Raw genomic sequence first — 27255 nt, 5'->3', positions numbered from 1 at the left:
AGGTTAGAGACGGAAGTGCAATAGAAGGTATAGCTCCCATTAATTTCAATGGGCACTATACCTTCTATTGCACTTCAGGCTGAGTACGGGGGCTGAGATTATCTGAGTGCCGGGGAATCATAAGCAGTAGACCACTGCTGATCAACTACTGATGATCTATCCCGAGGACAGGTCATCAGTACTGCAAAGGCTTGAATACCCTTTTAACCCTTCACTGTATTTTGTATCATATATGATACTATACACATATTTCCATATATTTCTACTGCATAGTGTGACAGATACGAGACACTCCATGGTATTACAACGTGGTTCTCAGAGCAGCCACTAGATGGCATAGTTGGTCGGTTGCAGATTATAGAGAATAGAATTTGTCACATTTTTAGGCGTTAATACCGTGAAGGGTTAATATCCTAACGTGCCATTAGATCTTAATTACAGCAAGCATTTAAAGTCACGCCGTATTACAGGTTTTTGGCGCAGACAACGAATGAGCCACCGCAGAAAGGCCACATTTTAATAATAGTTAAAGTGGAAAATGGACAAGGCTGAAATTTTCAGTCCATAAGGTCATACTGGGTCCAGTGGGCCTGGTGTTCTGAGCGGTGCAGCACCAAAGTCCATTTAAAGCAACCCTCCAGGTCTGAACACACAAAGATGGCCACACTGCTTCTCCAACTACCTGATGCGATCTCTGTATTAGTATGCATCATTAGTCTAAGACACTATACCTGCCCATGTCAGCAGCGCTGGCCAGCCAGAGCAGCATGTAGTGTCTTAGACTAATGAGGTCTACTATGCACAGAGTGCATCAGGTAGTCAGGGAAGCGGTTCGGCCATCTTTGTATCCCCAATACCGTAGGGTTGCTTTAACTCCAGTCCGATCTTCGTCCTGATGCTGGTGATGCACAATCCGGGTCTTCTGAGTCCCCAACTCTCCGTTATTATAGAAGATGGATCTGGAAGGAGTCTTATGTACCAAACTTCTTCAGTTTAATTGGAGGTGGCAGCTGAGACAGGATGTCCACGAGCGGTCTCTCCACCATGACCAACTCCCCGTCATCCAACAAGTCCATGAAAAGTAAGGGCTGCAGGGCGTCCGGCATCCAGGAGAAAGGGTAATCATAAATAGAGGGGGAAAAGAAAAAATCAAAGTTAATAAAGGAGGAAAGAAAAAACGAGATGAAAATTAAATCTGTAAGCCGCTCAGCCGCAGAGCATTGTCTAGGCTGGACACAACTGTAGCAAACACTCAGCTGTGAGAAGCATCAGGTCTTCCATTCATTGACCATGAAAATAGCAAAGAATTGAACCACAAAGTATATTAGGAACAGCAGCAGAACTCATCACTAATAGAACAAGGTTATTATTGTGGGATGCGGTGAGAACAATTATAAATGGGCTTTTAAAAAACTTTTACATTAAAATAAAGCATTTTATAACGAGGATTATCTTATCTTTACCTTGAAATGTTTCTTCAAAGAGCGGATAGAAAAGTACATCTACAGCTCCACCTATTGGAAGGTGATGAGGGGCAAACACCCCGAAACGGCCTTTCTGCAGATAGGTGTCTTATCCTATGGGACTTGTTCCTGCCATCCTTCGATCACTTCTATAATACACTGCAAAACGTCTGTATTGCATTGTATTAGGACTACCTCTGTAACACTGATGCCCGATTTGGGCAGGCGCAATAAGCTTACATGTACGGCAAAAACGGGGGCCTTTGTTGGCTGCCAGAGCAACTCACTGGTCAGCCGCAATCATGTTGCCGACATTACAGAGGGAACCCCCTCTCTCTGTGAAATTCATTTAGATACTACTCCACAAGTAAAGATATATCATCACTGCTCCATAATAGCACGGTGAGGACAACCTGCACACCATGATGTACTATTACGGCTCGGGGCAAAAAGGCGGGTAAGAATATATAAGGTATTGGAAATTGTTATTATTGACATCTAAACTGGGGTCGTTTTACTTCTGGCGATGTGTGATTGCGTTGGTCCTCACACCCTGGGCTGTAATGTACACCACAATGGAGACAAGATGAGTAACCTATAGATACAACAGGAATGCCTATTGCCCCCATTGTGAAATGCTGCAGTCTTTCAGAATAAACGCACTTTGAAGTTTGACTCGTAATAGAACTCTGAGTTAAAGACGTGGGCCGTGCCGGCCTCTGCCCGCCGCACCATATTGACGGACAGTTCTCTCTCTATATACAAAAGTGGAGGGAGCTGTCGGTCTTCATGCTGCACAGTGGCCCGCTTTTTTGACTTGGTACTCAGCTACGACTCAAACCTTAGGCTGGGCTTACACCAATGGGTCGGATTCCGGCTGTGACCCCAGCCGGTGACCCTTCGAGGACCTGATTTGTGGATGACCGCGAAGGCTTGCAGACTGTCATGCACAGTACAGGGTTATTGTTTTCCTTTTCTTGTATTTTCCATGTTGTTGCTTAGCGATGATGCGGGTACCCACAGCCCATATGCAATTTTAATTGTATATGGGCTGCGGGTCAGACGCCTCCATTAACTTCGATGGAGGCCTTCTGCGGTAAAATAGAGCACACTGCAAATTTTTTTCAGCTTGCAGAATCACAATTCATATTCGCGAGCGTGAAGGAAAAATCGAATCTGCAATTCATCTGAGACCAGCTTTAACCCTTTGCAATCCAATTTTGGATTCAGGGCTTTCTAAGGGACTCTCTCCTTCTGCCATTATACAATGGCGCCATCTGCTAGTTAGAGCCAGTACTGCAGTATGTGACATGCTGGAGAGGCCCCCCGACAACAGAGCGGCCAGTAATATACAGTAAGAATACCCTGCTGGAGATCTTCTGACATCGGAGCTGCACAGCCTTCAATCAGAATGTCTTCAGACGTCAGACAGCGGATTGGAAAGGGTTAAAGTGAGTTTATTCAGAAAAAATGCAGTGGGTCAGAATAACACTTTCATGGGGGTAATGGGCATATCTGTCCCGGGTCCATGCTGCCCGTTGTTCGAGCAGCACAAGCCTGGTGACAGGTTCCCTTTAAGTAAAAAAGGATCAAGGTCCTACCTTATACTCTCTGGTTATTTTGAAGGCATGCGCACAACTTCTTCGCATTTTCTCTGAAAGAGATTTCAATGACCTCTGGTTGGTCAGAGAAGTTTTATCATTTGGTAGAGGCTGCAGAGAAAGATATACGTATAGTCATATTCCTATGTACATGCTAAAACCTAAAAATCACTTGGGCAGATCTGTCATGATGTCGCCACCAACCCCACAGTCCAGTCATGGTTAAAAATGTCATGTGTGTGACATTCCCAATGAGTTCCAAAACCCACAACACTTCTCCAGTAACACACATCAGTAGGCCGGACCTCAAGACGTTGTGTGGCTTACCAGGGACTTATCCAAGACACAGAACATATAGTTATCATGCATAAGAATGTGTTCAGGCTTCGATGGGTTAAACGTGATGCCAGTGATGGGCGTATCGCGTTCAAGCCAATCACGATGGAGACCGTGCTGCAAAACTTTGCGACTCCAATGTGTGTATTGTTTCTCAGCAATGTTGAACTCCAGGATCTAGAGAAAGAGAGAAGCAGCATAAGAGTTGTAGTCTATGAAGACACAGGGTAACACGCCTCCGTCCCAAATTACGACCTACCTGCTGATCGGCATGAGCAATGACCAGGTTTTCAGTGGAAGGACAGATGCTCATGGCGGTGGGAGGAGAACTGTATTGAGGCACTGAACATACATACTGGAGGGAAGACAACGAGAGGTTAATATAAAATACGTGAAGCGCTTCGAACTTCAGTTTTCTAAAACTGCGCTAATCATTACGCTTCTTCTCACCTTTTGCGTCTTCACATTATAGATGTCAATATGGGAGTCGACAAAAGCCGCCGCCAGCAGGGATCCATCTGAACTTGCAGTCAAAAGATGCACAGAATGCGGAGAAGCTGAGAAGACAAGTACTTGCTAGTTAGACTCTTCAGCAAGAGCGCTGGACTAACTTCGCAGATCGCTCTCACGCCCTTAACCCTTTAAAAACGGCCTATTTTGCCCTTTCTAATCTTAATTTCACTTCTCTGTCCCAGGGGGGCACAAGAAGCTGCAGTATTGTCATTGCTAACATAATTCTTCATATTTCCAAGCATTACTGACTAAGGCCGCATGAACACGGGCAGATCGGATTCTGCATGCGATTCTGCAGCGGCGTCCGTGCATACCGGCTTTCATTTTCTTCTTTTCTGTACTGCGGATGGTCTGCACTGCTCGCCGTCGGAGATGCACAGTACAGATTTTTTTTTTAACTCCTGCTTTTCCCCAAGGAATCCGCGGCCCATTCGCAATGTCAATTCCGGACGGGCCGCAGGTTGAATGGCTTCCACTGACTTTAATGGAAGCCGTCCATGCAGAATCCACAGGATAAAGAAGCATGCTGCAATTTTTCATTCGCGAGCAGAAACCGCAATTGGTTTTCGCCCGTGTGTATGAAGAATCACTTTTGTATTGCATGCTATGGGTGATATTTACTGCGGAATCCGGAGGCAGCCGCCCGCTCCGGATGCCGCAATTCAAATCCGCCCGTGTGCATTCACCCTAAAAGAGCTGCCAAGGTGACCTACTGGCATGCTGTAATGGCGGTGCATGAGCCGATGGCCTGACAGAGGGAGCCCTGTCTTTCTTGCACACACTTTAGATGCTGTGGTAGCTACTGACCGTGGCATCTACGATGTTACACTGCCAGGATCGGTTATCTCTGAGCCCGTCTGTTGCAGCAGAAGCACGGTTGTATAATATAGCCCACTTCTGATCTCATGGGTGTACATGATGATTTTCTACACTTCTTGTACCTGATGGCGGCTCCAGTGTGTAACTGTGCTGACAGGCGCCATCAGACAGCTCCAGGACATAGACAAGTCCGCCCTGCGACCCTACATACAGCTGTTTGGCGTCCCAAGAGAAGAGAAGCTGCAGAGCTGCAGTCTGTAATGGAGGCATCTTAGGAACCTGTGAGGATTGAAGAATGGTGTATAGATAAGACGCTGCATACAACAGCTAGCAGCACATACATATCCGAGTGCGAACATTCAGCACCGCCCTGCAAGCCCGACTCACCCGGCTGATACTTATATTCTGGTTCTCATAATGCAGCCTATAAAGAAACAGCCGGGAAGATGTGGTGTAAGAAACCCAGGAACCGCAGCGGGAGATGGTGCTGCAGCGGATACACTCAGACCCCTGAAAAGACACAAGACAATTAGAAGATTGACCAACCTCAACAACCCCACATATAAGAGGCAACGCCTTTAGTTAGAGAACACAACCACCAATTGCAGCGGCAGAGCTTCCATTAAGTGTAAGGAGAGACGTGTCTATAATACCAAACTGGGCTGCTATTCATCTAGTGCTTTCTACTAGGTCTATGACAGCAGCCTATTAGACTCTGGCAGAGGCAGAGTTACATGGCAGACATGTCAGGCCTTTGTCAGATCTCTGGCTGCCATGGGAACTCATTGGTACCTTGTGATTGCACTGTGGCATGCTGATGAGTGACAGGAGCAACATGCTGCAGTTGCTATGGATTGTGGCACGTAAGCGGTTAAGCTTCCAGGATCTGAGGTTTCTCCATTCCTGGCAGTTAGAGCAGGAGCCTGGCTGTCAGTAGTCAGCCAAGCTACTGCCTTAAAAAAACAAACACATGTGCGGGTTTAAAGCCCATTAGTGAGGTCAGTAAAAAGGCCTGTTGATGGCCACTAAAGGGTTAATTTAATTTGCACATATTTACACAAAAGAAGAGCTCCAGCCAATATGCTGAAAAGATATTTGGTAGGTGCATGAACCCTGAGCGCATCTCCCATTCAAAGCCCCAAGCAGTAGAGGCTCAATGTTGCCACCTAGTGGTGGTACTGCTCACCTTACTCTTTAGCTTCAAAAGAAGTTCTGGATCTTGACTCACATTAAGAACATCTCCATCGACCCCTAGAAGCCACAAAATTATATATTTACAATGGGGATCAAGAACAAGACAAGATAAATCTGTAGGAAACGCCAAATTATATAATATATTCTAACAAATCTGCTTCCTAAAGTTTTCTTATTTCAAGAGTATTTCACCTTAAAGACAACAGTGAAGTATTAAAGGGATTGTACCAAGATCCCAAGTTATCCCCTAGGATAAGTAGGATAGAGAATAAATTGCTGATCTTAAGAAAGGGGGTCCCATGTCCCCCCCGCCAGTCACTACAGGGGTAGCCTCTCCCCAAGGCAGTGACATCAGAATGAATGGAGTGCTGGCCAAGCATGTGAGGTCGGCAATAAATTCATTTCAAATGGGGCTGAAGGAAATACTCGAGCGCTTGCTGCTCGGTTATCTCGACAGTCCCACTGAAAGTGAATGGAGCGTTACCATGATTTTGCAAGCAACACTCCCATTTAGTCTCCTCTTCACTGTAGCGGGTGCAGTAAGCCAGCACTGAGAACAACAGGGGACATGGGACCACCATTCGCTTAGACCCCCACCAACCAGAAAAATAGGCGTTTGTGTCCCCCAATATGAATGGAGCTGCAGCTGAACGTACCTGTTGTCGCACCATTCATGTCTATGGACCTGCCAAAAGGGAAGCCTGGTACAGCATGACCAAGCTATAACTTCCACTCATACGCAGAACAAGAGACCCCTATTCTCATGATCTGCAGGTTTCCCAGTGGTTGGACCCACCCTGATTAGATACTTATACCCTAACCTGTGGATAGGGCATAACTTGATACGCTTAAGGGTGCATTCAAAACTGCGATTTTCTAGGTAAGTGTGACAAGTTTTGTGCATTGCATGTTATTTTAACCCCTTAACGACCGGGCCATAGTGTTTTTACGTCCTGCAGCTGCAGGACGTGTATGGGGGGAGGTAGCGCCGCTATCTCCCTCCATACAGCGCGGGCGTCAGCTGTTTATTATAGCTGACACCCACGGGCAATAGCCGCGCTCGGCCGTTCACGGCTATTAACCCTTTAAATGCCGCTGGCAATTCTGACAGCGGCATTTAAATCCCCCGAACGCTGTTTGGGGGTCCCGCACGGCCCCCCCCGCGGTGAGATCGGGTGATCCGTGCAGGTGTCATGGCAGCCGGGGGCCTAATGAATAGCCCCAGGGCTGCTTTAGCCGACTGCCTATCAAGCCATCCACACAGGGACGGAGCTTTTTTGCTTTTTTTTATTTTTGTTTTTTCCTACTCCCTTTTAAAAAATCGTAGGTCCTTTATTTATCCATCGACGTCTCTGTATGAGGGCTTGTTTTTTGTGGGACGAGTTGTATTTTTCAATGGCACTATTTATTGTACCATATAATGTACTGAAAAACTTTTAAAAAATTCTTAGCGGAGAGAAATGGAAAAAAAAACCGACATTCCACCATCTTTCGGTGCGTCCTATTTCTACGGCGCACAAACTGCAACAAAAACGACCTGATATTTTTATTCTACGGGTCAGTACGATTGCTACGATACCAAACTTATATAGTTTTTTTTTTTGCTGTAGTACTTGTATTTTTTTTTTTAAGATATTTAATTTTTTTCTATTATTTTCTGCGGTCATTTTGTGCACGCGATAACTTTTTTATTTTTCTGTCGACGTAGTTGTGCAAGGGCTCAATTTTTGCGGGATTTCCTGTAGTTTCCGATAGTATCAATTTGGAATACATACGACTTTTTGATCGCTTTTTATTGCATTTTTTCTGGGAGACAGGGTAACTAAAAAAGTGTATTTCTGGCATTCTGTATTTTTTTTTCGGACGACGTTCACCGTGCAGAAAAAATAATGCACTACTTTGATAGATCGGACTTTTACGGACGCGGCGATATCAAATATATATTTTTATTTTATGATTTACATTTTTTAGTAATTGATATGGCAAAAGGGGGGTGATTTAAACTTTAATAACTTATTTTTTTTTTTTACAATTTAAAAAACTTTATTGATCTTTTTTTTTTTACTTTACTTTGAAGTCCCCCTGGGGGACTTTACCATGCGATGCTTTGATCGCTCCTGCAGTATGACGTAATGCTATAGCATTAAGTCATACTGCTTTTTTACAGGCAGTCTATCAAGCCACCCTGTGTGGATAGCTTGATAGGCAGTCTGCTAAGGCAGCCCTGGGGCCATTCATTAGGCCCCCGGCTGCCATGACACCTGCACGGATCCCCCGATCTCACCGCGGGGGGGCCGTGCGGGACCCCCAAACAGCGTTCGGGGGATTTAAATGCCGCTGTCAGAATTGACAGCGGCATTTAAAGGGTTAATAGCCGCGATCGGCCGAACGCGGCTATTGCCCGCAGGTGTCAGCTGTAATAAACAGCTGACGCCCACGCTGTATGGAGGGAGATAGCGGCGCTACCTCCCTCCATACACGTCCTGCAGCTGCAGGACGTAAAAACACTATAGCGTGGTCACTAAGGGGTTAATTTGCGCTTATACACATAATTAGTACCAGTGCGCCACTTACTAATGTAATATAGTGAAAGGGATTGAAGTTGGGCACAGGTCCTAAACCAGCAGAGCTGGACAGCAGCCGTGTGCTTACAGGACCTGTGATAATGTCACCGTCATGTGATCAGTCACCGGGGCTCGGTTATGTAAGCACATGGCTGCTGTCAGGCTCTGCATGTTTTAGGACCCGGAATGACATCACCATCATGTGATTAGGGATGGAACTCAGAGCCCCAGTGACTAATCACATGATGGTGACATCATCACATGTAACACACAGTCATTAACAGACAGGTGGTCATTAGTATTTTGATTGATGTGAACAAGCAGAGCTGCAGCGTAAAGCATGGTGGAGGCAGTAGTTGTCAAGAGTCTGATTAAACAGGAAGTGAATTTCAGACTCCAATTAAGAATGTATAATTTGTAAGACGAGAACCTCCTCTAATGTGTGTAGAGAATATATCTAATCTACAGTAATCCAACATACCGGACTCATTCGTCTGTCCCAGCCGCCATAACTCCAGATGTTTAGGGAACTGGAAGAGGAGCAGTCGGGAGGCTTGTGCGCAGGACACAAGATGGCGCTGCAGGAAGAAACACATGCTGCTTATATTAACCACTTAACATTATCTGTAGACAGCGACCGGTTATTTCTGATATTTCCTGAGCAGAACTAGTCCTTGAACTACAAGTCTCAGGATGGCCTCACTAGTAAGCCATTGCTCAGATAGGCACCTTCGAAAAGTGGCTTTAAATGGGACAACTATCACCGAACTAGTCGCTGAATAGAGCGAAAATTAATTCCCCAGTCGCTTCCTTTCAGCTCACCTAAAAATAGTCGCTGGTTGATTCATTATCGTCTCATATAAACAGTTAATCGTTGCCTTTCAATGACTGGCCAACAACTTTGCAGGGAGGTGTGTGCTTGATTAGCGTACGCCTCCCACCGAATGCCGATTGGCTCCCAATTTTTTTCTTCTTCTAACTTATTGCCCTCCCACTTAGAGCTCATTGGTTCCAGAAAACACAAATACATGCGAGTGATCCTCGACTGATCCGTCCTTGCTGGTCTTTGAAAGAAAACTCGCTGCTGCCCCCTCTGGCTGGTTAGGTCTTTGACAGTACACTCAGTGGCATCTCACAGCAGTGAGCATTTCCCAGAAGCCTGCTCGCATGTATTTATGTGCGTTCAGAGAACTCGGAAACCAATCAACATATGTTGGGGAAGGGTCAAAATTTCATATACATGTATGCCAAAGAACCTCACGCCCCTTAATTAGCCGATAAACGATATGTCGGCCCGTGTAGAGGCATCCAACAATTCATTCAAAAATTGAAGAAGTGAACAACAAATCGCTCGTGTAAAAGCGCACAGACAGTCGTTTTTAATGTATTTATATTTGTATTTCCTGCGCCGTCACTAAGCAATGATGTGGGTACCCACAGGCCATATGTATTAGCTGCAGGTCGGACGGCCTCCATTGACTTCAATGGAGTCAGTCCGCAGCAAAATAGAGCGTGCTGCGATTTTTCCTTCGCCCGCGAAATACGTAATTCATATTCGCGAGTGTGAGCGAAAAAGCAAAAGTACATGCTTTTCAATGCCTGCGTTTTGCTGCGGATCCTCTGCAAGGACGTAGATTGCGGATTCCGAAATTGAAATCCACTCGTGTGAGCCCGGCCAAAAGGCACACTTACAAGAGCGTATTTGCCCTGCGTATTATGCGCAGTGCGCTAAAACCCTACTGATTTCATTGGGACATTCAGAACTGCGTTTTTGACGTGTATGGGCAAAAAAAAGAAGAAATCGCATGGCCTATTTTGGTGCATATTACGTACAGGAATCGTAATGGGATCGCATACACAAAAAACCCCAAAACAACATACATGGAATATGAAATGCGCAATAAGCCTGTGTGAGCGAGTCCTAAGTGTCGGAGCTGCCCATATATCACACGTCTGGTCGTAGCAAGACTCACATGCGGAAACATGATTTTCCTCAGAACGGCTTCATAGGTTTTCGTTTCCATCTTTTCCATCAACGGCCGGCAGATGATCTGACCGTCGAAACCTATTAAGACAAGAAGAAACTTTCGAAAGGAGTCCGAGCAAGGTGACATCTAATCTATGGGGTGGGGGGCAACCTACCACCAGAGATGAGAGCCGTGCTGCTGTGCGCCACAGATTTAACGTCGTGCGTGTGATACCGGAATGGCCTTGTGCGAAACCACTCCTTAGTCTCCTTCCCTGCTTGGACATCTAAGTGCTGGAACTGTAGGATGGTCCCCTCCGCCGTGCCGACCACCAGGCTGTCCTCCTCCTGCCGTGACAATCAGCAGCACAGGTCAGCATCACCATTCCCCACTCCTCCAGCTTATAACCCAACCAGCGGCGTTCTCACCTTGGACACGGCGAGGCACAGAGCGTCAGAGTTGGTGACGTTGAAGGAGCGGATAAGCGTCCCCCTCTCCAATTCCCAGAAGCGGAGTTTTCCTGTAGAGTCGGTGCTGACGATTTCTCCGCAGGACAGGACGGCCACACTCCACACAATGCAATCACGCTTCTTTCCCGATATCAGCGGGCGGTCCATCTTCAGGGTTTGGAAAAGGTGACCTAATATGAGACGGCATCACACAAAATGTCAGAACGTGAAATGGTGAAGCGTCAAAAAGGCGGAGCTGCCCGGGACCATCGATATTATAGAGACACAAGTTTGTATTGGCGCGGCATGCCCAGCGCAGAGCAGGAGGGAGCTGTGCAAGAGACGGGGGTTCTCTATTTGGGTTCCCTTTAAATCCCCTTTTTAAAGGGCTCGTTCTCATGGGAGTATTTTGTCTGCGTATTAGGCGATTATTTTTTACGCACCTGATGCACAGTAGACTTGCATTGGGGTACTCGAACGGGTGGGAGAGGGAAAAAAAAAAAGCAACAGGTCCTATTTTGCTCTGCATTACGGACCAAAACAGCCCATGCAAGTCTATGGGAGTGGGAAAAATCTGCAGTGAATTTGCATGATACTTGCGTATTTACGCAGGAAGGTAGGAGAAATCTGCACCCTCTTGGATTTTTTTTTTACGCGCGTAAATATGCAATGATCACTGCATATTAACATGCGCAAAAAAACTAAAATACGCAGGGAATATTCAAATTTTGGTTGTGTAGATACGCAGCGATTTGCGCAACCGAATACGCTACGCCCGTGTAAGTGAGCCCTAATGCACTACCCCTCCTCAAGCCCTCGCTCAGCATAGTGCAGGGTAACAGCTTTGTTTGCATGTGATCAGCACCGGCCAATTACAAGTTATCCCATATCCACAGGATAGAGGATGACTCGTTGATCGGTGGGGGTCTCACAGCTGAGGGAACGAGGGTCACCTGCCCTCCTCACTGTGAGTTTACTGTCCCCTCCACACAGTAAGAAGACGACTGAATGGGGTGCTGGTCACTATCAATGGGATTGCGGAGATACCAGAGCGTCACACGCCCGGGTATTTCCGTCAGTCCCATATAAATGAATGGAGCTCTGAGTGGGCACGCTTGGCCAGTGCTTCCTTCCTGCTGACGTCACTGCAGGGGCAGAAGCGACCCCTGCAGTGACAGACAGAGCAGGACAAGAGAGTTTGATTCTCAAGATCAGAGGTGAGACCCCCACCGATCAGCAAGTTACACCCTATCCTAACTTGTAATTGTGGTACAACCTCTTTACCGCTGGCATGCACCCCATCCTCAATGCCAACCCCACCTCCCCGTGTGTTATTCACCTGAGGAGACATTGAATGCTCGGATGGCATTGACAGAACCGGTGACTATCTGAGGTCTCGATGGATGCCAAGCCAGACACAGGATGCGATCTGTGGAGAGAGACAGAGAAGAAACACATCACGCTTGTCTGTCAAGATCAGCCAGAAGCAGCCGACTACGCCACATGATCGCCTGCCAATCACCTTTCTGCCGATCCAGCGACTTCTCAAAGACAATATTCTCTGGCGTGATGCTGAAGAGCTTGACGGAGCCATCATCGCAGCAAACCTGCAGAGTAAGGAATTGTAGCAAGTCAGTGTAAATCACACTAGCAAACCAGATTCTAATAACGGCGGGGCGGATGGTACTTACGGCAAGTTGGGTGCCGCTGGGATTGGGCACAATGCCCCAGATGGGTCCTCCGTAGGCATCCAAGGAGTATTTAACACAGAGCTTCTCCAGGTCATACTCAATGATCTCGCCATTCAGACCCGCGGAGAAGAGCCGCTCCTCACCGGCCCAACATATGGACTCTGTGGACCTCCTGTCATCGCCGGGAATAATCTGCACAACAAGAACAAAGTATTGCCTACAGGCCATATACTGGCGGGCACAGAGGAGCCCAAAAAACTCCAGGTCGGAGACACAGTGACATATTTTAGCCACCACTATACAGAAGTCCCGGCCTGACGGGTCATCATATATTCCTCGGAGTTGGGCTCAGTAGACCCGTGGTCAGGCCAAGACGTACTTCCGGATTACAGACGCAAAGCGCTGCCAAAATATGGCAGAGTGTCACCGACTTTATGCTGTTTCTTAATTTAAGCCCCCATCTAGTAGCAGAATGAACCTCTTCTGGCCTTCAGAACTGCAGTAATTCAATGCAGCGTAGATTCCCCTCGATGATAAAATCGATCTGCAGGAATATCGGCCCCTGTGGACAGGAAGCTTCTTGTAGTTGCTGCGGATTGGATCGAGGTGCTGACATGTTCTGACCGGCTGACAGGAAGGGGTCAGCGATTCATGCTGCTTGCGCAAAATTCTGACCTCCCATCAGCACGGAGCAACAGAAATCTGAATTCATCTGACCAGGAGATGTTTTTCTGATGCTTAACCCCTTAATGACCAGGCTGTTTTGTACCTGAAGGACCAGGCACTTTTTAGGGATTTCACCACTGTGGTAGTTTTACTGTAGCTGAGGAATCCATAGTAGCCTCAGTTACAGGGAAAACATCCCCCTGTGGTGACACTAGTCACTGGCAGAGCTGATCAGTATCTGTAAGGACCCTGCAGCTCTGCTGTAACAGGGATAACCCACTGGTCACGCCGACTTGCGTAGTGAAAGAAATGCTTCCACTTCCACTCTTTAGTACTTAGCGCTCATTGAGCATTACATAGCCGGGAAAGGAGAAGCAGTTATAAACCACCTCTCCCGCCTCCTCAGGGTTCTCCTCTCTGTCTAACAGCTGGGGACCCGACCTGCTCCTGCTTGATTGCAACAGCAGCGGCTTTAACCCCGCGCCATATTTTTGCTATGGGCGGGAATTAAAGTCCAGGACCCAGCGCCATACATTTACCGTGCTTGGTTCTTAAGGGGTTAAAGAGTAGCTGCGGTTTCAGCTAACTTCTGACATCATAGAGACATGTCAAAAGGATTGATCAGTGGGGGTCCGGCTGCTGAGACCCCTGTTGATTGCTATAAGGAGGGGGCTGTAGCGCTCACCTGAGTCTTCGTTGCTTTCTTCCTCCTCCCACCAGCTGCTGGAGACGGCCTCATAGAGATGCATAGAGCTTTCTATAGACCTCTATGTGACCTGTCTTCAGCTGCCGGAGGGAGCAAAAACAGCCGAGGGGGCACATAGCTCGTCTAGCAATCAACAAGGGGTCACAGCAACGGGACTCAATACTTTAGACATGTCTCTATAACATGTCAAAAGCTAGCTGGAAGCGTATTCACTCTTTGAGGAACGGTGAGTTGTGCACTTGGACATGGCTGCTCTTGATTGTTCATCTGAACGATTCTTGACACCCTCCTCTGACCCCTTTCATTGGCAAGTTGTTTCCGTCCACAGGATGGTTTTCCTTGATCACACCACTTTCTGTAGACTCTCCACACGTTACACGAAAACCCCCCACACAGTTAGCAGCGATATCCCGACCCGGCTAGTCGAGCACCGATGACCAGTCCTTGTTGGAATCGCTCCGATCGCTGGATTTTCCCATCTAATGTGGATTCACACCGAAACTGATCCGTGGAAAACTTGTCACGTGATTTTATGCTGCATCCGGGGTCACGGTGGTAATTTTCATACAGGGAAGCTCCAATCATTAAAGGGCCAAGACACTAATAAACGGGCCATTCAGTGTATATGTATTAGTCCGCATACCTTCTCCTGGTAGTAGTTAGCAGAAAAGTTGTAAACTTCCACGGATCCATTGTTACGCGCCACAGCGAGCCTCTCTGTCCGTTCGGAGTACGATATACAGCGCACACTGACGGGGACATAATCGAAGAACCGGACGCGGTGCACCTTAAACTCCCCCATATCTGGAGAAGGACACAAAAGAGGCGGAATTAATTATTAGACAACGAGATCATGTGACCAAGTAAAAATGATCCGAAACATGCCGCGTGGTAGAAAAACTAAGAATACATATCCATGAAGCGGGCTGCGCCATCGGCCTCAGTCATCGGCACCGGCCTCGTGTCCAACGACAACCAATCATTTTTCCTAATTAGCTCAAATAAACGCTACATTGGGATGCACGGGGCGTTACATTAAAGGGGGTTTCTGGGATTTGGATATTGATGACCTACCGTCAGGATAGGTCATCAGTATAAGATCGGTCGTGGCCAGCCGTCCGAGAGCCCCAACAACCAGCTGTTTGAAGGGGCCATATACATATGAAAAGGCACAGACATGGTGGGGTTAATTTGCACTTAACACAATACCAGAACATGGATGAGCAGAGGAGTAAATACTAATTAATTAGTCAGCTGATAAGGGATGTGAAAGTTTTATGGTCCCAAAATTGGTGTTAGGGGGTCACCAGGCCAGCGTGTTATTGGTGCTCCAAATTTCTCATATTCTCCAATGATGCATGAAGCCCCCTCTGAGGTTCATTCCGGTCTTAAGAGTGTCGAAGATGATTATACTTGTTCTCCCAAATTTGTGTATGATGTTTGAAGTTTCCTTTTAATATAACTAGAGATGAGCGAGTAGTGCCTTAGCCGAGTATCTCCCCGCTCGTCTCTAAAGATTCAGGGGCTGGCGCGGGTGACAGGTGAGTTGCGGCAGGGAGCGGGGGGAGAGAGGGAGAGAGAGATCTCCCCTCCGTTCCTCCCCTCCGCCCCCCGAATCTTTAGAGACGAGCGGGGAGATACTCGGCTAAGGCACTACTCGCTTATCTCTAATAATAACCTTCATATGTTGTGTCCGTGACTAGAACAACGCGCTCGGCCGCAGGCAGTTCTGTCTTTCTGTAATCGTGTGGCGCTGAGACCTTATCCTCGCTTTCAGTTTTTGTCCTGTCCATTACCTACAGCCAGACCATCAGATACAACCAGATCTTCTCCAACCCAACAGACAGAGAGGAACATCTGTACCATCTTAAAAGGACATTTATAAACCAGGGCTACCATCCCACCTCAACTGATGCCCAAATCACCAGAGCCACCAGGAGACCCAGAAGTCACCAGAGCCACCAGGAGACCCAGGAATCACCAGAGCCACCAGGAGACCCAGGAATCACCAGAGCCACCAGGAGACCCAGAAGTCACCAGAGCCACCAGGAGACCCAGGAATCACCAGAGCCACCAGGAGACCCAGGAATCACCAGAGCCACCAGGAGACCCAGGAATCACCAGAGCCACCAGGAGACCCAGGAATCACCAGAGCCACCAGGAGACCCAGGAATCACCAGAGCCACCAGGAGACCCAGGAATCACCAGAGCCACCAGGAGACCCAGGAATCAACTACTCCAATACAAGGAGAAGGAAAGAAACAATCGTGTGCCTCTAGTAGTGACCTACAATCCGCAACTAGAGGTACTAAGGAAAACCGCAAGAAAACTCCACCATACCCTGCACAAGGATGACCGACTGAACACCATATTCCCGGACCCCCCCCCCAACACCAATTCAGAGACCATAAAACTTTAACATTCCTTATCAGTGGACTAATTAAGTATTTAAGGCCCATTTACACGCAACGATTATCACTCAAAATTCGTTCAAACGAGCGAAAGTGAGTATTAATCGTTATGTGTAAACACACGGCCGTTTTGCGCTATTCATTCACTTGTAGTTCATCACTGAGTTTAAGCCGGCATTAACATAGTCTTTAGTTCGTTCGCGTGTCGTTTGGGTCAAACGGCGTTCGTTTAGGCCTCATGTTTACGGGCTTAAAATCCGCCGCGTTTTTCCCGTACGCGGATCCGCGCCCCATAGGGATGGATTGGACACCCGCAGGTAGTTAAATACCTGCGGATGTCATTTTTCCCGTCAGGCGCGGATTCGCGTGCGGGAAAAAAATGGACATGCTCCATTTTCGTGCGGGCCTCCCGCAGGCTTCTATTGAAGCCTACGGAAGCCGTGCGGATACGCGGGAGACCCGTACCAGAATTAAACTCACCTGCTCCGGACGATGTGGTTCTTCCCTTCTTCGCTGCCAGATCTTCTTTCTTCAGCCCAGCAGATGTGCCCACCGCATGCACGCAGCACGCCGCCGGCCCGAAGAAAAAAAGATCCGTCCGCGAAGGGAAGGAAGATCCGCATGGTCCGGAGCAGGTGAGTTTATTCCGATTTTAGGCCTCATGTCCGCGGGGCAGGAGGGACCCGCTACGGATTCTACATGAAGAATCGGCGGCGGGCCTGATTTTCCCCGTGGACATGAGGCCTTAGTTGTTCAGTCTTTCTAAAGACTTGAGGGGAGGGGTGATTAGCTGTGCAAACATACGGCGTTCACACAGCTAACGAGCGAAACGGCGAGGATCTCCAACGATTTGTTTCGTGTAAACGCTCAGCATTATAAAGCCTTGACGTCGTTCCGTGTAAACGGGGCTGAACTCCTCCCCTCATCCTGGTCTGCTATTGTCTTAACCCCTAGAGGACCAGACACTTTTTGAGGATTTTACCCATGTAGCGGTTTTACTGTCCTTTTGGGTTTTTTTCCCCCCTTCAGCTAGCAAAGTTCCAAAATTATTTTTGCCGTGTTTGTTTTCCGTGACATACGGGGCGATTCTTTAATATCTTTTTCACAGAAGTTGTATTTCAGTTTTTCAATTTTATTGAAGGTAAAAGGCTAAAAAAAAAAGATTTTTAACATTTATAGTTTTTTTTTTTAATTACTATATTTATGCTAAAATAAACTACAGCAGTGGGTCCCTCAGCTTTGGGTCAGTTTCTTTTTTATGCTATTTTTTTTTTTACTTATTTATGTAACTATTTTTTTCACCATCTAAGACCCCCATGATGGCGTATAACACCACTGGGGGTCATTCACATTGTCTTTTTTTATATTACACACTTTCCCACTGTAGCTGGGGCATCATAGGAGCCGCAGTTACAGGGAAAACCATCCCCTGCAGGGACAGTAATCACCGACAGAGCTGATCTGGGTCTGCTAGGACCCTGCAGCTCTTCTGTGACAGGGAACTCCCGTGATCACCTGGTTGCATAACGTAAGTAATATTTCCACTTCCACTTCTTAGTACATAGCGCTCATTCAGTGCTATGTACTCAATCAGCACTATGTATTAAGGTCAAGAAGGCAAACGCTGTTTAAAACAGCTTCTCCCTTCTCCTCCGGGTCCTTGGCTGTGACAAACAGCTGGGACCAGACCTGCTCCTGCTTTATTGCAGCAGCAGAGGCTTTAACCCTGTGCCGTATTTTAGCCATCGGCCGGGATTTAAGCCCAGGACCCGGCGCCGTATATTTACGCACTTTTCAGTCACCGTATAAAACCTCATTAGTCACTGGGTTGTCATTCCGTGTAAATGCTCAGTGCTTCCCATAGGAGGCGCTGCGCGAAAAGCAGACGTGAATCCTGTGAGCGGCGATGAAGCCTTTCTGTGTAAACGCTCCGCAGGAGCGCGGGTGACCTTAGCTGTGATGTCATCACTCTTGCAGTTGTTTAAAAGTCTGTCCGCCCGTGTAAAAGGCGATCAGGGCGGGCTCACACGGGCGATCATGGTGGGCTCACACGGGCGATCATGGCGGGCTCACACGGGCGATCAGGGCGGGCTCACACGGGCGATCAGGGCGGGCTCACACGGGCGGGCACACACGGGCGATCATGGTGGGCTCACACGGGCGATCATGGTGGGCTCACACGGGCGATCAGACTTCACATGCGGACAGCCTGCAGCGGATTCTGGCGGGCGACCGTATTTCTGAATTGCGTAGGACTGCGGCGGCTCACTGTTGGTCATGCACAATACAGTCTGTTCAGAGTTAGGGGGGGGGGGGGGGGGGGGGTCCGTCTGCTGGGACCCCAGAGAGCAGCTCATGCCCCCCAGTCCTGGGATAACACGCCCCCGCTGCCTCCTGTGTATGTCAGGGGCTCTCCAGCAGAACCACAACTCCCAGCATGTGCCGTAACAGGGTGAGCGCCTGCTGGGGGTACTAGTCCGGCTATATACCGGCACTGCACACTTACCGATCCGCCGCGCTGCTCTCCTTCGCTCACATGTGCAGCCCAGAGCACCGGAAGCGGAAACACGTCACACCACGGCCCCGCCCCCTCTGCCGTGGCGCCAGGTTCAGAGCAGGATGGTGCAGGTGGTCGTGTGCAGGTGAGTGCGGGGGCAGGAGGACTACAAGCCCCAGCAGCTCCTGTCAGCCGCGCAGTACACTTGTGTCCTCCCGACCGGGACGCCTATTCAGGCCGGTTAGTGCGCGAGCGGCGGGGAACTACAAGTCCCAGCATGTCATATACTACACAGCTCTTATAGAACTACAGGTCCCAGCATGTCATATACTACACAGCTCTTATAGAACTACAGGTCCCAGCATGTCATATACTACACAGCTCTTATAGAACTACAGGTCCCAGCATGTCATATACTACACAGCTCTTATAGAACTACAAGTCCCAGCATGCCATATACTACACAGCTCTTATAGAACTACAGGTCCCAGCATGTCATATACTACACTGCTCTTATAGAACTACAGGTCCCAGCATGTCATATAGTACACAGCTCTTATAGAACTACAGGTCCCAGCATGTCATATACTACACAGCTCTTATAGAACTACAAGTCCCAGCATGCCATATACTACACAGCTCTTATAGAACTACAAGTCCCAGCATGTCATATACTACATAGCTCTTATAGAACTACCGGTCCCAGCATGTCATATACTACACAGCTCTTATAGAACTACAGGTCCCAGCATGTCATATACTACACAGCTCTTATAGAACTACCGGTCCCAGCATGTCATATACTACACCGCTCTTATAGAACTACAGGTCCCAGCATGTCATATACTACACAGCTCTTATAGAACTACAGGTCCCAGCATGTCATATACTACACAGCTCTTATAGAACTACCGGTCCCAGCATGTCATATACCACACAGCTCTTATAGAACTACAAGTCCCAGCATGTCATATACTACACAGCTCTTATAGAACTACAGGTCCCAGCATGTCATATACTACACAGCTCTTATAGAACTACCGGTCCCAGCATGTCATATACCACACAGCTCTTATAGAACTACAAGTCCCAGCATGTCATATACTACACAGCTCTTATAGAACTACAGGTCCCAGCACGTCATATACTACACAGCTCTTATAGAACTACAAGTCCCAGCATGTCATATACTACACAGCTCTTATAGAACTACAAGTCCCAGCACGTCATATACTACACAGCTCTTATAGAACTACAGGTCCCAGCACGTCATATACTACACAGCTCTTATAGAACTACAAGTCCCAGCATGTCATATACTACACAGCTCTTATAGAACTACAGGTCCCAGCATGTCATATACTACACAGCTCTTATAGAACTACAGATCCCAGCACGTCATATACTACACAGCTCTTATAGAACTACAGGTCCCAGCATGTCATATACTACACCGCTCTTATAGAACTACAGGTCCCAGCATGTCATATACTACACAGCTCTTATAGAACTACAGGTCCCAGCATGTCATATACTACACAGCTCTTATAGAACTACAGGTCCCAGCATGTCATATACTACACAGCTCTTATAGAACTACCGGTCCCAGCATGCCATATACTACACAGCTCTTATAGAACTACAAGTCCCAGCATGTCATATACTACACAGGTCTTATAGAACTACAGGTCCCAGCATGTCATATACTACACAGGTCTTATAGAACTACAGGTCCCAGCATGTCATATACTACACTGCTCTTATAGAACTACAGGTCCCAGCATGTCATATAGTACACAGCTCTTATAGAACTACAGGTCCCAGCATGTCATATACTACACAGCTCTTATAGAGCTACAGGTCCCAGCATGTCATATACTACACAGCTCTTATAGAGCTACAGGTCCCAGCATGTCATATACTACACAGCTCTTATAGAGCTACAGGTCCCAGCATGTCATATACTACACAGCTCTTATAGAACTACAGGTCCCAGCATGTCATATACTACACAGCTCTTATAGAGCTACAGGTCCCAGCATGTCATATACTACACAGCTCTTATAGAACTACAGGTCCCAGCATGTCATATACTACACAGCTCTTATAGAACTGCAAGTCCCAGCATGTCATATACTACACAGCTCTTATAGAACTACAGGTCCCAGCATGTCATATACTACACCGCTCTTATAGAACTACAGGTCCCAGCATGTCATATACTACACAGCTCTTATAGAACTACAGGTCCCAGCATGTCATATACTACACAGCTCTTATAGAACTACAGGTCCCAGCATGTCATATACTACACAGCTCTTATAGAACTACAGGTCCCAGCATGTCATATACTACACCGCTCTTATAGAACTACAGGTCCCAGCATGTCATATACTACACAGCTCTTATAGAACTACAGGTCCCAGCATGTCATATACTACACCGCTCTTATAGAACTACAGGTCCCAGCATGTCATATACTACACAGCTCTTATAGAACTACAGGTCCCAGCATGTCATATACTACACAGCTCTTATAGAACTACAGGTCCCAGCATGTCATATACTACACAGCTCTTATAGAACTACAGATCCCAGCATGTCATATACTACACAGCTCTTATAGAACTACAGATCCCAGCATGTCATATACTACACAGCTCTTATAGAACTACAGATCCCAGCACGTCATATACTACACCGCTCTTATAGAACTACAGGTCCCAGCACGTCATATACTACACCGCTCTTATAGAACTACAGGTCCCAGCATGTCATATAGTACACAGCTCTTATAGAACTACAGGTCCCAGCATGTCATATACTACACAGCTCTTATAGAACTACAAGTCCCAGCATGCCATATACTACACAGCTCTTATAGAACTACAAGTCCCAGCATGTCATATACTACATAGCTCTTATAGAACTACCGGTCCCAGCATGTCATATACTACACAGCTCTTATAGAACTACAGGTCCCAGCATGTCATATACTACACAGCTCTTATAGAACTACAGGTCCCAGAATGTCCTAGACTATACAGTCCTTATAGTACTACAAGTCCCAGCGTGCCCTAATAGATTCTACGGCTGTTGTAGGACTACAAGTCCCTGCGTGCCCTAATAGATTCTACGGCTGTTGTAGGACTACAAGTCCCTGCGTGCCCTAATAGATTCTACGGCTGTTGTAGGACTACAAGTCCCAGCGTGCCCTAATAGATTCTACGGCTGTTGTAGGACTACAAGGCCCAGCGTGCCTTAATAGATTCTACGGCTGTTGTAGGACTACAAGGCCCAGCGTGCCCTAATAGATTCTACGGCTGTTGTAGGACTACAAGTCCCAGCGTGCCCTAATAGATTCTACAGCTGTTGTAGGACTACAAGTCCCAGCAGGCCCTAATAGATTCTACGGCTGCTGTAGGACTACAAGTCCCAGCAGGCCCTAATAGATTCTACCGCTGTTGTAGGACTACAAGTCCCAGCGTGCCCTAATAGATTCTACCGCTGTTGTAGCACTACAAGTCCCAGCTGGTCCTATCGGTGTGAGATGGCGCATATAGTGTGGGTCGCAAGGCCTGATCTTACTTCCAGGCTGCCTAAGTGCTATATAGCACAGCAAGAATGGAAACCAACCTCACCTTGCTGTCAGTGAATGTAAGCACAGCTTCTTTATTGCCGGCCATGATGGCTCTGCTCCTCTGTATAATCCTCCTGTCATTCCAGGGACGGCCGGGGGCAGCCGCAGGAGTGGTTACTGATGGAGCTGCAGGGAGAGATTGAAGCCCGAAACCAGGAGGGATTAGCTGGGAAGGTGATGGGCGACCTGCACTACACCAAGGAGGTGAGCAGATGTGCGCTATACAGCAGAAGTCCGTTCATCCGGCATCTGATAATCCGCTAGAGAACAGTGACCCAACATGGAGGTTACAAAGACCAGAAGGAGGAGTCCGAGACCCAATAAGAGAATTCAGTAACTGGGAACTTCTGATAATCCGGAATATTTCATAGTCCGGTCTGAAGCATTCCGGACTAAAGGAATTGTCTGGTTTGGAAAGTACTTAGGTGATCCAGTTTGGGTCCGGCACCTGTCAATGGGCAAAGTCCGCATGCAGAATTCTGGCGCGGAAACGGGTATTGCTGCTTCCCGAAGTGACGGCGGGCTCACTGCCTTAACTGTGCCTTGTTTGGGGCATCATGGGACTTGTAGTTTCCAGCGTGTCGCCCCACTCCAGGAAGTGACACGGACACGAGTCAGGGAGCAGCACAACTGGTGGAAGTCACTGGTAATATACAGCGGCGGTCCGACTCGTGGGTCTTGGATCCCTTTAGTGGGATTTTCCAGATTCTACTAACCCCTTCATGACCGCGGCCGGAACTGAAGGCTCCCAGAGCTGCCATAACATAGATGCTCATCAAGCTCTGCCTGTGGGAAGGGTTGATGGGTAACATCAAAAATATATATATACTGCAATACTGAAGTATTACAGTATGTGGTAGAACTGATCGAATAGTTGCAAGTTCAAGTCCCCTGTGGGGTCTAAATAAAAGTGTAAAAAAATATTTAATAGTTTTTTTTTTACCGTTAATATTATGTAAAAATATTAAAGTTCAAAATAACCCTTTTTTCTTAGTTTCCCCATAAAAAATCTAAAGAATTAAAAAAACTCCACACATTTGGTCTGAATTTATCTTGCACGGTGAAAACCGTAAAAAAAAAAAAAGAAAAGGTGGAATGCCATTACTGCATTTTTTTTCCACAGCTTCCAAAAAACTTGAACTGATCAAGAAGATATATATTTCCTAAAATGGTGCTAATGAAAACTACAGGTGACGCTGCAACCCCCCCCCCCCCCCCCCCCCACACACACACACACTCCCCTCTGCAACCCCCGGCGCCCCCCCCCCGAATCTTCTCGTCCGAACCGAGTACGCTCGCTCATCTCTAGTTACAGGTCTCAGAATTCGGCGATGGAAAGCGATTTCTGTTTAAGAAAAAAATTTGTTTACGTTTTAAAAACAGTAATTTTTTTTTTTTTTTTTACTATAAATCTGGTATCACCGAACCCACAGAACAAAGTTGGAAAAACTAATCCCTGCGCAATTTTTTTTCATTTCTCCCCACTTCAAAAGTTTTTCCATATATTAAATGGTTTCATTTAAGAAATACAACTGACCCCGCATAAAAACAAGCCCTCATACGGACAAATAAGCCATGGCTCTTGGAAAGCGGGTACGAAAGGAAAATAATCTCTGGTCCTGAAGGGTTAAAATGCGCCATTCTGATCCGCCAAAGTATAGTGCTTGGCTGTCTCGGTCAGTCCCATAGACATAGGAAGGAGGGTCAGGAGGCAATGCGTGACAGGTCCGTTCACCCTCTTCAGGGCGCAGCAATCGTACGTTGATGGGGCGGAGGATGGGTAAGTGCCGCTACTTCTATTGTGGATTTGGATACAGTTTACAAACCCCTTTAAGTATCGGGTACGGGGCACGCCGTGACATGGGTCATACAGCCAAGTGGAGCCCTGCGACCTCGCCATCTTATAAAGGTCAGTGCCATCACATTATGACTCAAGTTACCGCAGATCGCAGGAAATCCAAGGAAGTTAATCTGTTGCGATCTGTGGGTCACGGTCGTTGCCGTGATGCAACCGCATTGGCTTCTATCAGATGGCAAGGCTACCTCACTATGTTTGTCCGTGTGGCCCGTATCGCCGTGCAGCCTTATCGTTGCATCATCACTGTGGCCTAAGGAGGACTAAAGTTGCTGTGAACTAGAAGACTGCAACTTGTTACTCTCCAGCTGTTGTAGAACTACAACTCCCAGCATGTACTGAGAGTCAACTTGGTATACAGTAGTCAGAGCTGTGGGGTCGCAGGTATGACCGCTGCCAGGTCCTGCGCTCCGTAACTCTATTAATGGGATATTTGGCGTCCTATGAAGTCGCTCTCGTGTTATCTGATACTTTCGCCTGCGGGTGTAATAATAGATTAGGTTAGATACTCACGCAGCGCAGGCATGTAATGAAGCTCATTAAAACTTTTTGGAGTCGTTCCAAACCATGTGACGTGCCAAAAAATAAAATATACGTTCCAACTTAAAAGTCCGTAGTGTGTTACTTGGAGAGGCCACAAGGTGTCAGTGTAAGTGAGTGGGAGTCTTTAGAACTTGGGTTACTGCTACTTTTGACCTGTAGTAATTTATGACGCCAGTCACATGACCGGATAGGAACCTCCTATATGCTGATATGTTTGACCCTGGGATTCTAGGATTTATACCTGATTGTTGCTTCCTGTTCTTCTCCAGGGAGTCCCCCTCCTTATTATTGGACATCACATCCTATACGGAAAAGTCGCACGTCTGGAGAAGCCGTTCGCGGTCCTTGTAAAAAGTAACAGCCCCTCCTCGGAGAACGCAATGGACACCGGAGATGTGACGGAGACCAAATACAGTATAACCGCGCTTATTAAGAGGAAGATCATTTTTAAAACCCGACCAAAACCCATCATCACCAACGTGCCCAAGAAGGTGTGAGCCGCCCTGCGCTGGTGGGTTGGACTGTCGTGGAGCAGCACTTGATCTGGAACGTTTACGTGGATGGGACCATAAATGACTCAACCCCTATATATGACAAGACCCTATATTATATCACGCACTTGCTACTAGCTCCGCCCCTTTAATCTAGTGTACGTGTGCAGGTGATATCATCAGCATAGATGTCCTTTAGTGCAAGGACCTATCAGACGGGTTCACCACCAAAGTGCCAACCATGGTATGAAAGAAGCCCACCACCCGAGTCCATAGGGACCATCAAAAGGGTTTTCTGGACATTTACCGTTAATGAGCTGTCCTTGGGATAGGTCATCTACAGTTGATCGGTGGAGTCGGACGCTCAGGATCCGCGGTAATCAGCTGAGAGGGGTAAAGTCAGCAGCATCGGATGCAAAGCTCTTCAGCCGAGGCCCCGCGGACTCCACCGCTCGCAGTCAAGTTCAGCATCACCCATTGATAGTGAGTGGTGGGGGTGCGCACTTGACAGGTTCACAGCACCAGGAGCCCGTGTGGGTGATCGGAGGAGAGTACCAAAAGATAAGCGGCGCTGATCAGCGGCGCCTCGGCTGCAGAGCACACAGCCCCCCCTTTATACGTGACAAGTGCGATTTGTTCATGTGGGTTTCTTACAGCCAGCAATGAGATCCGTGATCCCCAGGATCTATTAATCGTCCAACCCGCGCCCCAGAAATGACTCCCAGGACTGCGGCGCGGGTCAATACTTCCATTTCATGTGCATTGAATGTTATAAAGCGTTTCCGTTTTTTTTCTTCAGCGTTCTGGTATTTGCATTTCTAAAGAATAAAGACCACCTCCATCCTATTCTGCTTCTATGGGAGATTAATGGCAGCCATGTGACAGGTGAACCGGTCCGCCAGAGCCACGCTGTCTAATAGTGGGTGGTCCAGAGCAAGGGGCCTCCCCTGTGAGACCCTCTATATATGCCCAAATAGGGCTATACAGAAAAGGGGGGTCATATTGAGCCCTTTGAAGAGCTGGAATTGGCTGCCACTCATGTTATATGTCCTATCAATATCTGCCCTGGGGAGACGTCTTCCATCACTTGTGTTCTTGGAAGCGAGGAAGAAAATCGGAAGCAGAATTGGAATCCAATATCACGATTAATGGTAAATCAATACCTCGTAGAACAAGGACACATAGAGTCTAGATCCTGCTGCGTGTGCGGACGCTATGAAGACAGCTGGCCTTCCTCAGAATGTGCGCGGTTCTACTATAGGTGACGTTTGGGGTCTGGAAATTTAAAAATCTGGACTTTACCTGGATAGAGACACTTTAGATACAGTGCATTATAAGGCCGGGCTCACACAGGCGTAAGCGCATTTCTGCCGCACCAATATACCACGTGTTTGTGTAGCCGTAAAGCGCTTATGCCGGCATATTTCATCCACTGCGGCGGGTAATTGTGTGCGTGAACACACCGCGTGTTTGTGTACACGGAAAAAAAAATACAGAATAACATTGATTTTGTGCGTATATGCACGCATGGCAAGAGCCCATTGATTTCAATGGGCTCTTGCGCTGTGCAGAAGATAAAACATGTTATCACGCCATCGCACGTCATGTCAAAAATGCCCTCATGAATAAAACTAGAGATGAGCGAGTATTGCCTTAGCCGAGTATCTCCCCGCTCGTCTCTAAAGATTCAGGGGCCGGCGCGGGTGACAGGTGAGTTGCGGGGGGGAGAGAGGGAGAGAGAGATCTCCCCTCCGTTCCTCCCCGCTCTCCCCTCTGTTCCTCCCCGCCGGCCCCCGAATCTTTAGAGACGAGCGGGAAGATACTCGGCTAAGGCACTACTCGCTCGAGT

General features: G+C 47.5%; 2 protein-coding genes across 2 annotated transcripts; one reads left to right on the top strand and one right to left on the bottom strand.

Annotated features, from left to right (window-relative positions):
- Nucleotides 1-503: 503 nt before the first annotated feature.
- On the bottom strand, nucleotides 504-18931 carry UTP4 (UTP4 small subunit processome component). Its single transcript, XM_066583999.1, has 17 exons — nucleotides 18887-18931; nucleotides 14613-14773; nucleotides 12598-12789; nucleotides 12429-12513; nucleotides 12246-12335; nucleotides 10886-11097; nucleotides 10633-10804; nucleotides 10464-10555; nucleotides 8972-9068; nucleotides 5919-5983; nucleotides 5120-5242; nucleotides 4855-5011; nucleotides 3851-3957; nucleotides 3660-3755; nucleotides 3392-3577; nucleotides 3065-3175; nucleotides 504-1088 (listed from the first exon to the last, which is right to left on the bottom strand). The coding sequence occupies exons 2-17, from the start codon at nucleotides 14769-14771 to the stop codon at nucleotides 972-974; spliced, it is 2061 nt and encodes a 686-aa protein (XP_066440096.1). The 5' UTR covers nucleotides 14772-14773; nucleotides 18887-18931; the 3' UTR covers nucleotides 504-971.
- CHTF8 (chromosome transmission fidelity factor 8) lies at nucleotides 18931-26252 on the top strand. The gene is made up of 3 exons (XM_066584000.1): nucleotides 18931-19022; nucleotides 22604-22721; nucleotides 25185-26252. The coding sequence occupies exons 1-3, from the start codon at nucleotides 19000-19002 to the stop codon at nucleotides 25410-25412; spliced, it is 369 nt and encodes a 122-aa protein (XP_066440097.1). The 5' UTR covers nucleotides 18931-18999; the 3' UTR covers nucleotides 25413-26252.
- Nucleotides 26253-27255: the final 1003 nt, after the last annotated feature.

The sequence above is a fragment of the Eleutherodactylus coqui genome, chromosome 11, assembly GCF_035609145.1.
Source record: "Eleutherodactylus coqui strain aEleCoq1 chromosome 11, aEleCoq1.hap1, whole genome shotgun sequence".
Taxonomy (NCBI): Eukaryota; Metazoa; Chordata; class Amphibia; order Anura; family Eleutherodactylidae; genus Eleutherodactylus; species Eleutherodactylus coqui.
This window is presented reverse-complemented; position numbering and strand designations above follow the sequence as displayed.

Bases quoted from the DNA above. Each gene is read 5' to 3' on its own strand.
- UTP4 (XM_066583999.1), bottom strand. From the start codon at position 14,771: ATGGGGGAGTTTAAGGTGCACCGCGTCCGGTTCTTCGATTATGTCCCC. The intron at 5,984-8,971 runs GTATGTTGGATT...TGTGGCTTCTAG, and splicing joins GGGACAGACGAATGAGTCCG to GGGTCGATGGAGATGTTCTT. The intron at 5,012-5,119 runs GTGAGTCGGGCT...CAATCCTCACAG, and splicing joins AGAATATAAGTATCAGCCGG to GTTCCTAAGATGCCTCCATT.
- CHTF8 (XM_066584000.1), top strand. From the start codon at position 19,000: ATGGTGCAGGTGGTCGTGTGCAG. The intron at 19,023-22,603 runs GTGAGTGCGGGG...CTGTCATTCCAG, and splicing joins GTGCAGGTGGTCGTGTGCAG to GGACGGCCGGGGGCAGCCGC. The intron at 22,722-25,184 runs GTGAGCAGATGT...GTTCTTCTCCAG, and splicing joins ACCTGCACTACACCAAGGAG to GGAGTCCCCCTCCTTATTAT.